The following is a 17,952-nucleotide window of genomic DNA, read 5'->3' on the forward strand; positions in this document are numbered from 1 at the left end:
CTTCCTTTTTTTTTTTTTTTGCTTAACTCATAGATTTTGAAAAAATACAGATTAGCAGTGAGAAAATGTACCTTCTCTGTATTTCATGCTTTATTTTAAGACTGTCAATTTATAGCTAAAGTTTATACCTAAAGTCTGTTCATGCACATTTTCTCTTAAATATGCCATTAAAAAGATCATTTTGCTAAATTTTCTGAAAGTAATCTGCTGTGATCTACTGCTTTTAATATAAATGGGATAAAAGCAGCCTATTTCAGAAATCCTAAAAATACATAAGATGCGACAAGTTTTTAAAGCAGTTTCCAACATCTGAATTCATAGAGCTATCTAATGACTTTGATCTTTCATTTGCAATGAAAGCTTTACAAACCGTTCTATTTGAATAGTATTTCTCTGGCAGTTTTGAGTCTCTTACATCTACGTGTTTATCGCTTTTTGAAGTGGCTTGTCGGAAGTTGTTTGGCAGATATTTGTGCATGATTAGTACATCATTACCTGCAATATAACTGGATTGCCATCATAGAAGATGACTTCTGAAGGCTTTACTAGATAAGCCATGTGCTAATACAGCACTTCCGCTCCCTATTTTTCCCTCTGCTGAAGATTACCACCCTGCTGCCAGCTGCTGTGGGACAGCAGAGGTTCGTGCCTGAATTCATAGAGCAGTTTTTTAATAGCTACACCCAAATTCTCCAGCGCTTGTTCATCATAGCTGCAAGGTATTATATGATGAGCTTTTTTCAAACACAGGGCATAACTGTGCAGTGGAACTTCTTACTCCTTAGGATTCTCCAAAGGAAGATCCCAAAGATTTCTACTTATCAGTTACGTTTCCCAATGCTTCTATGTTAGAGGAATGTATGTCTACATCTTTATGGAAAGAGATAGTGAATCATGAGAGAGGATAATGGTTTCCTCAAAGATCATGGGCAAAGTTTGTTCAAAGCCAGGAACAGGAACTAGTTTTTCTAGTTTCCAATTTTGTATCTTAGATACTTTCTTGGTTTTTTTTTCCCTTTGGGTCTATTTGGACCTAAGCTGTGTCATATTGGGCTATTTGGAATGCTCTACTCTAACCCCAAAATGTTTTAAATCTGCGAAAATGAATCCTGCTTCTGTCTGAAAATCTGTAGTCAAGCTGATTCCTGCCCACTGTTTAGCAAAAAGTCCTATGGTAAATATTCCGTCTGTTTGCAAGATGGGCACGATGCCGTTTTCACAACATTAGAGCAATACTGGCTTCTTAGCAAACTAATTTAGAACGTAATGTTCTAGCAAAATACATAAACATCAGCAGTAACAATAGAAATATTGTGCCTGCCTTCATAGTTTTGTCCAGTCATGAAGATGTGCGCTGCAGTACGTAGGTCCAGGTTCCGTGCCTGACTTCCATGTAGAACACTAATTTGGCTTAGTCTGAGACTGGGATGGAGCATACAGATTTTGTTTAGTTTTTGTTTTAGTTTGCTGCTTTTGTCTCTAAAGTAATTGAACCCGATGGAACAAAATGTATCAGGAATGTAACTCTTTGGGTTTGGGTTTTTTTTTTAAATTTAGATAACAATAAAAGAAAAAAGCAAGTTATTTTCAGAAACTGAAGGTAGTAAAAGTAAATAATACAGCTTGCCATCAACCGGTAAATGACAGAATTGCCTGAAAAATTTTGTGTAGAGGTAGAGAATGAAGTAGAGAATTCCCTGCAATTTCAAGGAATTCAGTGAATATTTTAATAGCAGAAGAGGATCTGGATAACTTGAATATTGTTTTGGGGGGCTTTTTTTCTGTGAGTTGTACCATTTTCCTTAAAAGATAGAAGACTTAGTATTTACTTTAAAATAAACAAAGCATTATATAAGCTGATAATAGTGGTCTATTTCTATAAATTAACTGGAGAAAACACCCAGCCTCACAGTGTAACACTGGCATGAATCTCTGCATACTGTCATTCTCCTGTTTTTTTTGTTTTGTCTTTGAAGTGGCTCCTTGACCTTTCCAGTTGCTTGGTGTGATGATGTTTTTTTACCCACTGTTACTCTAGTGAATGTAAAAGATGGTGCATGGATCTCATATGCAGATAGCAAGTTGAGTTAACCGAGTGTGAGCTGCATTGTCATATATTCTTCTGATTCAGTGCCCACAGCCTCATTTTGTTTCTGATAGCATGGAACTTCTTGTATGAACAGACCTTTAAAACAGTATCTTCTTCAGAAATGTATTCAGTGATGTTTACTGTCTAATGGTTGTATTGCTGCTGGAACTGTGAAGCAATTGGTTCTTTGGGTAATTAAGGCAAAATAAATCCTTCTAGCTGTTGCGATGAAATGAAATCACTCTATAGGATGGAATTATCCTTGCAGTGAAATTCCACCCTTTAGATAAATGTAATTCCACAGCAGTACTTGAAGTTGTCCCTTCAGAGCAGTAAAAATGCTTGCAGGTTCTTTTGTTGTTTTGGTTGAAAAGGTTCTGTTACTCCTTTTTTTATTTTTCTCTTGACAGAAATGTTGCAACATCTTCATCAACAGTTAGTGGAATCTGAGCACAGGACCATGACTTACCTGAAACGATTTAACAAAATGCAGGCAGACTACCATAATCTCATTGGAGTCACTGCAGAGCTGGTGGATTCCTTGGAGGCCACAGTCAATGGCAAGATGGTAAGAGATGACTCAGATATGTACTTGCTTCCCCCACGCCCCCAGAAAAAGGAGAAAGAATGCCACTAAAATGTGAATTAAAACTTCATAGTGCTGAGCATTTCTGTAAGTACTGTGTCTCTTTACTAATGAAACACAGCACTTTGGATGAGAGATTCTTCCATCACCCCTATGTACTAGGATAAAGGTAGTGCAGAAGATGGGTTGAATTGTGCTGGCTCAAAAATCTCGAAGATGATCTGAAGAAGACATCTCGGATCTCTTGTGAGAGTCCTCTTTTGAACTTTGGCATCAGTAGTGATTAGGAGGCATTTCTGTGATTACTGACTGCAATCCAGCCCATTGGAGGTTGTTATATACTTAAAACTGCTGCCAGATCTGCTTTAAGTTATACTGTGGTGGAAACAATCTTCTCATCCAAAGTTTTGGGGAGGAAAAGCTTTGCTCTTTGTTCCGCTAAGCTGAACTTGTTAATTTAATTGGTAAAGGCAACTGGGGTAGGAGTGAATGAGTTATTCATCCTGTGAAATGGGCCATGTATATGTGACTGGAGAAGGTACAACTTTGTTATGGTTGGGTTTTTTTTAATACAGAGATGATTTTATGCTTCATCTTTTGTCCCCTCTTCTCTGTGAGCATGCCTCTATACTATAACTTCTGTATAACCTGAAGATTATTTTTATGGCAGATATTAGTGGCCTCTAGATGCTTTTAAAGGAGCTGTGAATTTTTAGCAGGGAGAATGGCCTAGGAGTTCCTGTGCTGCCTGCTGACAAGTTAGTATGTACCTTCCTCCTGTCATCCATGTGAACATCTTGTAGTTCGTTACTCTGCATCTGGGATCGATGTCTGTTCGCATCCTTACTGCAGGGAAGCATTTGCCTGTAGGTGTGGATTTTGTTTTACAGCAGATTAGGAAAGATATCTGCTCACATGAGCTTTGATAACAATGAGAAACACATAGTCATTCATTTACTGCCTCCCATTTCACATCTCCAAGGTGATATCCTCTTACCTGCTGCAGTGAAGGAACCAGGCACTGGTTATCTTTTGTTGCAGTTGCTTGTTTCATTTCCCTTGTAAGCCTTGTGCTGGGTAGTCATTTGATCCTTCCCAAGTGTGTCCAGCTGAGGGTGCTCTTCCATTATGAATCTTGGTTTCTGTTATTTCTGAATCCAAAGTGGAGTTGGGTACCGAATAAAATTGCATTAAAGTTACAGCATTATGAATTTGAAGGGTTTTGTTGTCTCTCTATAGGTCTGAAAATATCAAAAGTGTCCCCGTTCCCTTTTCTATAATCTCAGTTCTCTCACTTCTGTTCTGGGGAAGCTAATAACTGTTCTGAAATTTGGCAGTTCTGCTGTGATGTAGGTTTCCCAAAATAAAAAACGTAACCACGCTGATATGTTTTGCATTGAAACACAAAGTCCTGTACAATTCATATTTATTCCCTGTGCTGTACAAGAGAGTTGTGTGAGTTCTGCTCTTTAGCTAGACAACACATCAGCACATCATTGCCTGAGTCTAAAGCACAAAACTTCTTCATACTTACTGCTGGAGAACTTACCTTTTGATTGAGGAATATCTGTATGCAAACAGAGGTGTGACAAGTGCCATTTTTCTTCTAGACTCTCTGAAAGCATTTAGCATTAGTCTTGTGAATAGCGTAACTATTCCCAGATGAAGAGAGTTTACAGTTTTCTTAATTTCTGAACAGAACTGTAGTTGCGGTATTATACCTTGTACTTGTATTGATGAGTCTCAGGTGTGTGATTTCTTGCCCTCTTAAAAAAAAAAAAAACAAACAACCTTTAGTACAGAAACACTTGTCTGGTAGAAAGTGTAAGTTTTATATAATCCTCTTGTCTCCTTATGTTTCCTATTTTTTAGATCACACCAGAGTATCTTCAAAGTGTTTGTGTTCGCTTGTTTAGCAATCAGATGAGACAAAGTGTAGCACATAGTATTGACTTTACAAGGCCTGGAACTGTAAGTATTAATGTTTGGGTTTTTTACAGAAACTATGTCAAAAGACAATACCACTTAAGCTGTATGTTGAACAACAAATGTGAGATAATAAGGGCAAAACATAAAGTATCCAATCTTATATAAGAATAGGGCAATACATATGGTTTTGTTGATCTCAAATGCTGGTCAATGACAGAGTTACGCAGTCATAGCTGCGTACGATTAACTCTGTTGTTATGATAACAGTAATCTGTGTATCTGTTAAAATGCTAACTGAATGTTTAAAAAAAAAAAAACCCAACCCAAATCCTAAAACCTAAGTGTGGTTTGATGGCACATCGTAGCCAATTTAATTTAGCTAAAAATGAGTGGTGGTGTTACTCAGCTCTGGACACATGCTCTGTTCCTTTCTGTTGTAGTGATGTTCTTATAACCGTAGAGTGAATTGGCCTAGCCAGCTAAAGGAGAAGCATCAGACAAGATTGTGAGAACAAATGGGGAAAAGAGGAGGGAGGACTTCCTTTTTTTTCTAAGAGCTAGTTGTTAGATGGGCAGTTAGATGATACACCTAAGCCACCTTGTTGATTTACATGATGGGCTTTAACCCCATATCTAAGGATCTTTGATCTTATTGTTAAGCAGCTCGGGATGCCTAGGGTTTTTTCCTTCCCACTCCACCAGCCTCTTGTTCCTTTTCAGATGACTGTGGTATATACCTAGCTGCTTGTGTCCATTAACATTCTGCTCAATCTCTTCTGCCTAAATGGAGAGGAAGCTTTTTTTTTTTCCCAGCAGCAGAACCAGCTTACGATAGTTTCTAGTGTCTATGAAACTGTGCCTGGGGGTGTGAAATTTTAAATGACTTAATGATAGTGTAAGAGCTGTTCAGTGATACGACCTTTTTTAATACCTAGCTTGTTCAAATTTTTCAAATAAGCATTAACATTAAAACTGCATTAAAATATTTTAATATTAAAATAGTGTGCCACTGCTTTACAAAGACAAGCTGAAGTCATGAACTGTGCTTATTATTTTTGCCATGGCAGACATTCATGTATACTTCACTTTGCAGTAGGGGAGCTTTGTGAAGTGTCAAAGGAAAAGCAGAAGAGAATAAGATTCTAGCTTCTTACTCTAGCCAAAGTTTTTAATAACAATGATGCTATGGGTACATTTTGTTCCCCTTGAAAATCTGTTACAAAAAGATGAGATAATAAAAATGTTCCCTTTTTTATGTGCTAATATTTTTCAGAGATAAATATTATTCCTCATTGCTCTTCAAGCTGTTTTAAATGCCCTCACTTCCCTGTTAATGGTCAGAAGCCCTTTATCTGACTTGCCATGTATTTAGGAGGTGCAGTCTTAGCAGCTCTTGCAGGCTGCATATCCCAGGGTTTCGGGAAGTAACTAGGATCTCTGTTTGCTACCTCAACATTAGGGGCTGCCTGTAACTCCTCTCTCCTCAGATTTATACCATGTCCATGGTGCGTGGTTATGTCATCTCCCAGCCTATAATGTCCCCCCATCTATCTTCTAACCAACAATTTTCAGGGGTCTTTCCCTGCCAATGGCTTTCAGAGATAATGCTTTATGTACCCCAGTAGTCTTCTGCATTTTTGCCATCTGATGTTGGGGTTGTGTGTGTCTCCTGGTACTGAGATCATCCATTCTGTACAGCCACGTGCCCTCTTCTGTCTGTTCCTGCTCTGTGCTTGCATCAAGGCTTCTCTTTTTTTCTGGTGCATTCAAGGTGCTCCATTTGCCCACTCTTATTTCTTTTCTTTCTATCGTAAGTTGATCCTCTGATCTCTTGAACTGTTTTGAGAAGGGGACAGAGGAAAGAGTGTCATCCTTATGCAAGGTGCTGATTTGTTTCTTTATCTGCTTTGCAGAGAGTGCCGAAGTGGCTGAAGCTGTGTCTTCACTGATGAAAGCTGGGTGGATTATTGCTAGACTGCATATGTCTTTCTGTACCCCTATCACATATGCTATTTTAGCATAAATGTCTGTCCTTGTACGGTTTAGCCTCTAGGTATAGGCATCTGTTTCCTTCTCTGTGGAAAAAAAAAAAAAGACTTTTAAGAGCAATAAGTGATCATTGAAGAAGTGGGTAAGCAGCAGTGCATAAGCACAGTATTTCAGCCAGAATCTCTGTCACTGGAGGTTTTTACAAACAAGGTAGACAAACGGTTACCATTTACCAGGAATAGTTGATGCTTGGCTGCTCCTCCAGAACAGATTAGGTGACCGTTCAAAATCTCTTGCAGCCATGCTTCCTCTGTTCACTTCTACTAAAAAATGCTCAGCTGTGAAATGATTGTTGATTTTATGCATCATTTTTATTTACTCCTGCTTCTCTAAAAGTGGCTCTAAAAGCATTTCTGTTCCAGAAGTGCCTTTGCCACTATACTTATGCCACTATGGCTGCTTTAGCAGTGTCCAGCTATGTAGATAGGTCAGAGAAAGAAGATTTGGTGGTGGTGGATTTTTTTTTTTTCCCCTCCTGGAAGTAAAATTTTGCCTCCCTTCTGTCCCAAATGAGCCAGGTTAAGCTGAATAAAGCTGAGCTCTTCTGGCACAGTTGTATCTATTTTTGTACTAGGCTTTACTAGCGTAAGTATTTCTGTGCAACTTTATGGCTACGTTACCCACTCTATTTGAGTTAGTTGCTGTGCCAGCAAAGATCTCTACTGAAGAATCAGGACAGCTATAGCAGTGAGACTGTTTAGATCAAGGGTTTCTTGGCTGGTTTAGGTCACTCCTTAACAGTGAGGTTACACTAACTACTGTGGCTGAAATCTAACCCTGTTTCTTTAAGCAGACCCACACACTCAGGCTGTCTGAGGCATTAGCCAAGTTTTGGAGGGCTAATCACAGCCTTCACTTGTAGACCTTCACTGCATCATAACCAAGTTTCCTCATCTTATTCTTTTGTCCACACTTGATTGATCACATTTTCTTGGTTATTTCTCATGTAGAGAGTTCTGGTTTTATACATGAACAGCAAACATGCAGAAACACAAATTAGTATAGTAAGAAAAAAATATATCTAGCCCATCTTCTGAGAAGAAAAAATGAGACTCCTTCCTCATCATCCCAAAATACTTCTAACCACTCCCTGACTCTGTTGATGCGATGGACTAAAAACCAAATTCTGACTGTTTGCCACTAGGCCACTAAGGCATCCTGTTACTTGAAGGATTCCAAATACCTCATTGTTATACACTTAGATGTTATTGTTCTATCTTTAAGTGGTTTCAGGTTTTCACATAAGTTTTGGAATAAAGCTGGAGGCATCATGACCCAGACTACGTAGTAGCATGAGTTTGCAGCATCTGTGCTGGATTTGTGTTGGACAGTGCTTTCACTTTTTGCTCATAACTAATTAAATATGCTCAAGTATGGTCTTTCCAGCTACTCCATTTCAGAAAACCCCTTCTGCTGTAAGGGGCAGTCACCTGTAGAATTGCAGAGGGAAGAGACTAGCAGAGGGGCAGTTTCTTTGCTCATCCTTACCATTAGGTTACTGTATAGGCAAGATAAGTGAGACATTTTAAGTAAAAAAAAAAAAAAAAAAAAAAAATCTAAAGAGTTTTGGCAGACATTAAATAAGGTGGTTAAGGTTTTTTTTCTACACTTTGCCTTGAGTCTTCAGGATTTGACCCTATCTCACTGACATCATCTGTGTCAGGACTAGACCCTTAAGTAAATAAGTTTTGGCAGATCAGTATCTCTAAATAGATGAGCAGAAAATAAAATCATTAGCAAGGAAATTACTTTTTTGTTGTACTGATATGCGGCTTTAAATTTCTACCACTCTTACTTAGGGATGAAGTAGATGTGCATTACATCGTTTGAAAAGAGGAGGTGCTTGAGTTCACAGCTATACAGGCACAACTCAGGGGACAATCCAGGTTTGGGAGCAGGCTCTGAGAGCAGAAAATTCTAAAGCTGCATCATTTTCTGAGATGTATACTACAACGTATTTTGTTAAATCAGCTACACTACACTGGTAGTTTTAAGTTATACTGGGAATGAGGAGTGTACCAGTGCTGTAACCAAAATGAAGTGTTGCCCAAGGAAATTAAAGAGTATGCCTTGGATTATATCCTTGGTAGCATTATTTGTCTACAAATTTGATTTTGTTCCCAGCGCATTGTACTCTGTGCTCAATTTTTAATGTCAGGAAAGTAGTATTGTGTAATATAAAGCCTTGAGGTCTCAGGCTTTGAAATTACAATAAAGGTAGCATGTATCACTTACTAATATGTGCTGTTATTGCACAAACATCAGTTTCCTGGTTTGCCCCCCTACCCCCTGTGGCTGAAGGCCCGTCCTTTCATACTGGAAGAAATTCGTATCTGGAGGACAAAACCCTGAACAAGTCTTTCTTACCAAACTGGCTTTAAGCCTGAGGCAATGACGTCTCTTAACCAAAAGACTTTCCTGGTGTAATCATACCCACGAAATCTTACTTAACAAGGGCTGCTGGTGCTGGCTGTTGCTTTGTGCTCTCTGGTAAGCTGGCTTGGCTCTCATTCTTTCACAGAGCAACTTCATGCCTCTTGCCAGCTCTGTGACCTCCTGGGTCAGCTTGTGAGCCTGATCTACCATCCATTAACAGGATGCATCTGCTGCATGTAACGGGCGAGAGGCCACACTACTGTGTTACAGTTGAGAGATGTTTCCAAGGCTTCTCTAAAGCCCTGTTTACCATAAAGCTTTGTTCCTAGCTGCAGTTGAATGTTGGTGCCATCTTCCCTCATGTCATTTGATATGTATGGCCCTGAACTGAGAGATAAACCTGAGAGAATTGTCAAAGCAAAAGGTCTGGATTTAAGAGGAGGAGGACAGAGCGCTAGGTCTGACAAGTTGAGGAAACATTCATTTGAAGATTTAGTCAGATTCCTGGCTTTCTAATGTTGATTTGGACAGGGAACTGATGTGGGTAATGGTGGGTAAGTTGGAAAAGAATAGTTTCAAATCAGTAATCTATTGTTGTCCCTTACATCTTTAATATTCTTCAGATAACTTAAGCTTTACTTTTTTTTTCTTTTTTTTTTCCTTTCTAATAGTGATTTGTCTGGTGGGTAAGAAGCGTGGATTGTAGTTTTTTTTGATGCCTGCAATTTTCTGTTTAATACACGTCATGAAGCCAAGAGGATTCTGGTTCTTTATCAGAGAAGCGTTGTACATTCACTCCCCATCAAAAGTAGCATATTCTCAAGTTTTAAACCTGCAAATAGATTTTTCTGATTCAAGTAAGATGTATACCTTCCTGGAATTTCTTGGATTAGGGATAACATAGTAAGATTCTCTAAACTTTGGATAAAAGGGAAAACAGGAACTGCTTTTTCAGATGCACAGTTTCTGTCAATAGTCAAGATGCGTGTTAACTACAGGAGAATCTTTCTGTGACTAGAAAGCTGTATAGTTGTGTTTATATATTGCTCCTGTGTCATAGAATAGAATAAATGCCTGTTACGTTCTTACTGCTATTCAGTTTGATTATATTTACCTGTAGCTACAATTAGGTGAATTAATGTCCCTTGCAAGTTTTAGGTCTCTTTTGGCACAACTCTTGAAACTGTGGAAAAAATTATTTTTTTTAATTTTTTTTTTAGTTCTGTCACTGTACAAAAGCACCAGCTCTTCTGTGTCATTTACAAACTGTAAACAAAGAGGAATTTTTTTAATTTTCTGGGATAGCTATAAAAACTAGCATGGGCTACTCTTTATTCTTGTGCTCTGTGCTTTTTTCCTCAAACGTGCTTTTTACTGCAAATATGAACATGCCATCAAGCTGTAATAGTTGGTGGCAGGTATTCTATTTCTTACTTGTGAGTTTTCTGCACCAGGATACCACATGAAATCTAGGAGATAGGGTACCAGAAGTTTTGTTTGTTTTTATTATTCTGAACCATTCAGAGTGGATTCACCAAGCATAATGTGGATATACACTCTTTCATTTAAAAATAATACGCACATTACAGCAAACAGCATCTCCCCTAAGCAAGCTTTTCTTAGGATAAAATGTATCAGTCTTTTCCATCTCTGTCCATGGGATGATTCTTATATGTTACCATTTATACATGGTAAAGAAGAAAAAAACCTACCTCTTTATGTAAGCAAAGAGAAGTGGGTTTTTTCTGCTGATAGGGTATATGATGCCTTTTTCACAAGTTGCTGCAGGTGATACAACTACCTGCAGTAACTTAGGCAAGGTTTTTGTTTGCATAAATTCCTCATCCCTAAAGGTAAGGTGTTGCCATCCGTAGGGGTTTCCACAAACTTTTCCTGTTGTTGTCCTCAAATTGTAGAATAGCCCAGGTTGGAAGGGACCTTGAAAGGTTGTCTGGTCCAAACTTTTGTGGTTTCCTTTAATGTTAAAACTTTCCTTTAATGTCATCTTTTTCTTGATGCCTACATGTGTTTTCACTGGCTCAGGTCATGCGTGTGTTGAAATGTCCTCTCATCATGGTATGGGTTATCTCCAGGTTTCTTTTGCTCACTTTATTGGTCTCTCTATTGATGTTGTCCTTTGTATTAAATTTAATTTTAAAACGTCTTTGCCAGGAGCTGTCTGTATGTGTGTATAGCACTGTGAAAGTTAAAATACTCGTTCACATCAGGGAATTCTGAGTGTGATGGTCATAAAAAGAATAATGTCAGACTTTTAAAATTGGTTAAAGAATAGAAGGAACTTTATTTTCCACTCACAGTGAAGAGTGGCAAGTTTCTTATACCTTCTGTATAAGGCTGTATATGTCTGTTAAAGAGGAACATGCTAAATGTTCGTAAACATACAGTGTTTATGTGCTTATTCATCTACACAAATATGTCCTCGAAAGTAAGTATTGGCATGTTTGCACAAAAAGACTTGAAGTAGAATAATTAATGTTGGTGTTAATGTCACTGTGTTGAACTATGTACTTTTATTTTGAATTAAGATTGTTCTTTTTAGATACAAAGCTGTTCTGAGTTAAATATTTTAGTCTAATTAAAGAGAACATGGCATATTTGTACTAAACTACTCAAACCGTGAATTATCACCATTTTTTAATTTTAGTAACTAAATCTTAGGCTTCCTTCCAGAGACTTTTTCTTAATTTGTCCTTGGAGCCTTTTGGGATGAGGAATTGATAACATTGCTGAAACACCTTAAATTGTCTTTCTCAGCTTTCATTATGTGCTGGTGAGAAACTGCAATCAAAGCAAGTATGGAGAATACTTGCAGCTGCTTTCTCAGAAGCTGAGGTCTGATTAATATCAGACCATATCAGTTCATTGGTATCTCTCTCTTAGCTGCTTCAGTGTAGTGAACAATGGAAGTCATATGTTCACATAAATGTGTTGGTGCTTGGTACGTAGCTATTATAACTGACAGTTATAATGGAATAATGTGCAGACTAGGTATGTTTGCCAGGTGTTGAAAGGAAAACTTGTAATGTAAATATGTCATGAGAGAGACACCGATTTCAGTCTTAAAACATACAAGTACGTGGATTTGGAGAAGATGCTTATACTTTTCTTTTCAAAGCCAATTGTTAATTTTTAGCTATTTTTTTGATTTGTTGGTTTTTTAGAACTGTGCATTTCTCTGTGATTTATTTCTGTTAACTTGTTTTTTTAATCTTCTTTATTTTAATGTGTGCCTGTTTGCCCATAAAGGGATATTACTCTATGAGCCCTTGTGATGACGGATATGTAAGTGTCTATATCTTTATATCCTTTCGCATTGCCTGCTGCAGTCTGTCACAGTCTATATTTCTCTTCATTTCACAATGCGTAACAATTTTCCATGCATTTTAACTTGTCATGACATTAACTGTATGATTTATAAAGAGCCAAAAGATGTTCAAGGCTTGGGATTTCTGCATGGAGAACAGAATAGAAGCTCTGAGTAACCTTATGGCTTCTTAATACACATAACACAGCATGTCAACAAAAGAGCAGCTTTGTTCACAGCTTTTACATTAAACACAGCTTCTTTGTGACATGCAGAAAGCAATTGTTTCTTCCACACGAACATCAGGGTATAGAGCGTATGATGTCTCTGAAGTGTGCCAACACCAGCTGATCCCACAACACCTTTGAGTAAGCAGATGAATATTATTGTTTAAGATAATACAGAAAAAGTTGTGCTCTTTAGAGGTGTGTCGTATTTTACATATTTGTATTTTAAATCTCTAAAGTGAAACTTTCTTTCTATAGTAAAGATTATCAGATTGTTCCATACAATTAAAATGATCCTCTTTCTTTGAAAACTGAAAAACCAACACAGTATTCTGTGTACTGCCTGTGACTTCTGTAACCCAGATGGAAGTTTGTAGTCTGGCAGTATTACAAGTACACCATAAGTATCTAATTTTGCCCATAGTCAGTGCATTCTTTGCAAAGAGAGGAAATGAGTCTACTTTCTAAGTAACTCAGTCTGTGATCAAATCATAAAAGTGATTGACACCAAGTCTGAAAAATGTCAGTCAGTATTCTACTTGAAAATAATCCATATTTGTATTTCAATCACTTTGTATAAAACAAGATTTCACCTTTCAAGCAAAACTGTACTTTTTTTTTTTTTCCCCAAACGTATTCATCACCTGGAATTACAGTAACCCCTGTGGGCACTCAACTTCCTGCTTAAAACAACATTTTGTTTTGGGAAATAGTCATAGAATTATTGAATGCAATGGACTATTCCTTATGTGCTTCTTTTAATCTTGATATGGAGAGTAGTATCCACATTCACTTGTGTTGAAAGATCACCTGTCTCAATCAACCTGTTCCTGTTGATGATATGAATGGTCATAACGGACACCTTTTGCTTGACATTTAGCATTTTGCTGCCTTTCATAGTGGTCTGTTCTGAGACTGAGGAAAAGTTGATTACAGATGGGAAATTATGAATAAAATTATCTTTGTTAAAGAAAAGTTTTGCCCTTATATGGGCAGTTAGTTACATTTAACTTTATACAATGTAGAATGTAATAACTTACAGTAGAGTTGTTTAGAAAATTTTGGTGAAGCTGACTGTAATTCTGAAATATTTCTTGAATACATAGATAGCTTTCAGCCTCCCCTCACTGTACATACATAGTGTTTTATACTTTTTCTGACACTTCGTCTTGTCATTACATTATCACATAGTATTACAGTGTCACTTTTTTTATGTACACTTCAGATGTCTTGGAGAACCTATTTCATATGCCGAGTGGGAAGTTTTTGTAACAGCATATCTCTAGTATAAGTAAGAAAAAAATTTAATTAAAAACATTTGCAGATCTTCTTATGAAATTAATTTACATAGCCCCAGTAGACCTGCCAGGTTACACAAGCTTGGAGCCTAACGCATCAGAGGCCGCATGTAGCGGTCTTGTTGTCATTAGTATATAGCAAATGAGCTCCACATAAATTTGTGAGTGCTAATAATATCCACAAATTTGCTCAAAATTTGGTTTTACTCTTCACATATTCATCACATACCTTTCATTATTAATTCTGAATCTGCATGGAATTTACACTGAATTCTTATAGCACATTTTCAGAGTGGTAACTGAGGACAGAATCTGGCTTTCAGCTTTAGCCTTCAGCATATTATGAATATATACATCAAATAGCAAAGTGGAGTTGGCTTGAATACAGGGCTACAGTATTTGATAAAATCAATTGTGGTTTTGGCTTGCACATGACATGCATCTGTTTTCTCTTATAAATATTGACTTCTTTTTCCCCCCTGCCTTTGAACTTTGTTTTATTCCATGCTGTTCATATTCATGCCTCGCTTCGTTCAGAAATGAAGGGCTGCCATCTGTGGCTAATCTGCATCGTGACAGAATTACTTGACTTAATATGGCACCTGGTTTGGCTTTGGCAGGAACCAACACAAACATAAGTCATACCCCATGATCCTACCAGAATGAACTATGCTTGCGCTGTTTTCTTCTGTTTTATTTCTTTTACTTTCCTTAAAATACCTAGTTTTGGCATGTGTTTCACTTATGACAAATGGTTCTGTCTCAAGATGGGTTTTGCATGAAAGGTATTTTGCTCAAGATTAAGTCTGGGAATGTTGGGAGTCATGTATTGCAGATGAGTCACCTGTGCTCCATGTTCTTCACATTCTTTCATTGACTGGCAATTTAAGGAATATTGTTACTCAAAAGCTTGAATTAGCATTTAACCTGTTTCAGGAAAGGTAAGACTGGGGAAAGAGCTTGGGAGAAGATGCTGAGCAAATAAATGCTTTTTAATCTAAGAAAACTGGTAGTAAAGAGAAGCTATGTAAACTTGGTCAATTGAGGCATCATCTGGTGGTTGACATGTTGGATGTGTAATGAAGAAGTTAGCTGTCGGCAGTGCTTTAACTCTGTTTGCCTTTCAGCCTGTGGCCTTGGATTCATCACCTGAAGATGAAGATAATGTTTCTACTAACCTTATAAGACTACTAAGAATTTACTTACTATAGAGTGCTTTGAGGGCTATGAATCCGCAGTGCTGATGGTTTTACTTCCTCTTGTCCAATTATTTAAAAGCAGCTGTTATAAATAAGTCCCAACTTTCCTGCATCCAAATACTTTCTCTCTCAAAAACACAGTACAGTTGCAGTTTTTGCACTATTGCCACAGAAATGACAAAATATCAGAGTTCAGCATTTAGATTTGAGTATGAACACCAGGAAAGAGAACAACAGATCTGTAAGGATCAAAAAACCAAAGGGTCAAAGTGGACTCTGTTTTGCCTACTCCCACACTTCAATATTAACCTTTTCCTCAGTTAAATGTATCCCTTTGTTCCTAAAAATAATTTTTAAAGGCTTCATGTTTTTAGATATATCTGCAACATAGAAGTCCATTTTTAAAAGCATATGGCTAAAGTTTTGCAAGGAACTTAAAGATAATTTTGTTGTTAATTTGGTGGTAGGGCAGGTTTTTGTTCCCAAGAATTTCTTGCCTTTGCTTTCTGTGGTAGCAATGTTTTGAGAGGGGTAAGCTGGTTCAGCTGGCACTCCTGCCAGAAGTAATGCATGTGGAAGCTTGGCTTTAGGTCTGCTGTGTACGGACCTTTTTCCACTGGCTAGATTGTATGTCTGAAATGAAGTAAGGGTGCTGATATAATTAAGCCCAAGAGCTGATTTGTAGGTGTGGTTTTCCTTTTGTTAAAGCTAATGTGCAAGTCAAGAACTAGAGCTTAACACACCTTTTTGGGGTTAGGTTATGTAAAAATATTTAACTGGGTAAACATCCTGAGATTGTGAAGTCTTGAATAGGTACCAAAGAGGAGAAACGAAAACAAACAAACAAATACTACCTAGTGGAATGCGAAAGGAGGTGCTGAGGTGAAGTGTATTTGTTTTAGTGAACTGCCTGCTAGGGAATTTGTAACATGCATTTACCCTTCCCAGCCTGTGTGGGGCAAGGCACTTTGTGAAGCAAAGAGTACTCTGCTTAAGGAATAGGAGTAGTACGCAAAGTTAAAATTAAATGTTAGGATGGGTCTCTATTTTGCTCTTTTAATTAGAAACATTATTGTGAAGGAAGCCATGAAATTTTCAGCAGAGTATTGGTCATATTCCCCAGGCTTAATTTCCACCTGAGTCCATAACCCAGTGCTTTCTATTGCCAAGACTGCTGTTTCCAGCTGGTCAAATCTGCCACAGTATTAAAAATGTGGTGTGTGGCTTGGTACAAATGGTTATGGCCTGTCGGGGGTATCAGCTCAAGCTGGGAAGGCACCCCTTGATGCTGCTGCCGCAGGAGGCGGCGAAAGGAGCCAAGGAAGGGGTGCAGAGGTGGTGCCAGCCAGACTGACAGCGGTCTGGCAGTGAGAGCTGAAGAGGCCGTGGGATGAGGAAGGGAAAGGCTGGCAGGGTAGTGGGGCTCTGAGGTGCCACGTGTCTTTCCTCTTTAAAAAAGAGGATAAAAAGATGACAAGTCGAGAACCTATGACATGAGGTAGCCTGGATGTTAAACTGAATGATCAGCACTCAGTATATGGATCACTTGTTTGAAAATTAAACTGATTGGAAGTCTCTTCAGACCCATTTACCTATAGATGGAGAGCGCAAGATGCTCTCCCTTGGCACACTGCGTGGCTGTGTGCTTTTCAGGGCACCTCAGCTGTCTGACCCGAAGTAGTGTGGACCCTGAAATCATAGCCCTGCAAGCCACAGGAAAGCTGCTGGATTGCATAACTGCCAGAAAATGCCCAATGAGGCAATTTAATTCTCTAGTAATATTTCACAGCAATTATTGTTTTCATAAAAATACTTAAAATAGAGGCCTAAATAAATTCCAAACCAGTAGAATACTTGTACCAGAGTTCTTACTGTAATATATCAGCTGTTAACTTATTTTGCAGAATTATTCTGTGTCATAATCAAACACTAAATCTGTTTGTGGTGGTTGTGCCACAAGTGTTCAATTGTTTAATTGCAGAATAATAATTTGTAGCTCTTGCACAATGCCATTCATTGGTACGTCTCATAAACAGCTTGCTAAAGAGATTGATGCCTGTATCCTTGCTCCCCAGATGAGAAAATTGGGACCCAGATATATGACGTGACATGTTTAAATTCCGTCTGCAGCTGGTAGCCAAATCAGGACTAGAAATGTATCTCCTGAGACACAAGGCAATGTCTTACTCAGTATGCCATACTGGAAGCATACAGATTAGCTTACGTATGACTAATTGCAATCGTGTAGATGAAGAAAGAAATCTCTGCCTGTAACATGGCTGCATTCTTTCAGTGGTGCTGACCATAGTCAGTCAGGTTCAGAAATGAAGGTGCAGTGAAGGACAAACCAGCCCTGAGAAAATTTTCCGCATTTCTGTTTTGCCTCATTGAACTTGATGTAATACAAACTATCCTTATTGCTTTCTCAGAAACACCAAAAGCCTGAGAGTGTTCCCTTCCTCCTGTGCAGGTTCTAGACTGGTAAACTTGGGTCTGATCAAAAAAGGGAGTACTGGACTGCATCTTGGTGGTCTGGCCCTCAGAGCTCCAGTATAGGGTCTGCCTTGCTGTGTGGTGCCTTTTTGGTGTAGGTAGACTAAAGTACTAAATGCTTTGCTGGCTTAAAAAGTAAGGTGGGAATTAATAGGATTTTGTCCTGCTTGATCAATTTTTTAAAAATTCAGTGTTTTTTTGAATTGAAGTTTCTGTAGTTTTGATTTTATAAAAGCTTGCAAAAATCTTATACTTGCCAAAAAGTTTTATTTGTGTGGAAGGGTGATGTACATATCTTTATCAATTATACATCTTTTAGTTAGATTTTGGTTGGAGCACACTTTTTTTTTTTCTAAGACAGCAAAAAAGCGGTGTGTAAAA

The 17,952-nt window shown here is 38.0% G+C and overlaps 1 protein-coding gene across 6 annotated transcripts in view; it reads left to right on the forward strand.

The window, feature by feature from the left end:
- ARMC9 (armadillo repeat containing 9) overlaps positions 1 to 17,952 on the forward strand; it is a 69,369-nt gene that overhangs the window by 11,152 nt on the left and 40,265 nt on the right. For 5 of the 6 annotated variants that reach the window (XM_075761317.1, XM_075761320.1, XM_075761316.1 and 2 more), the window contains 3 exons: positions 2,500 to 2,657; positions 4,548 to 4,646; positions 12,297 to 12,332. In XM_075761317.1, coding sequence (XP_075617432.1) covers positions 2,500 to 2,657; positions 4,548 to 4,646; positions 12,297 to 12,332 — 293 coding nt within the window. The remainder of the gene's footprint in view (positions 1 to 2,499; positions 2,658 to 4,547; positions 4,647 to 12,296; positions 12,333 to 17,952) is intronic. The other variant, XM_075761319.1, reaches the window with a different exon arrangement.

The sequence above is a fragment of the Balearica regulorum genome, chromosome 9 (assembly GCF_011004875.1).
Source record: "Balearica regulorum gibbericeps isolate bBalReg1 chromosome 9, bBalReg1.pri, whole genome shotgun sequence".
Lineage (NCBI taxonomy): Eukaryota > Metazoa > Chordata > Aves > Gruiformes > Gruidae > Balearica > Balearica regulorum.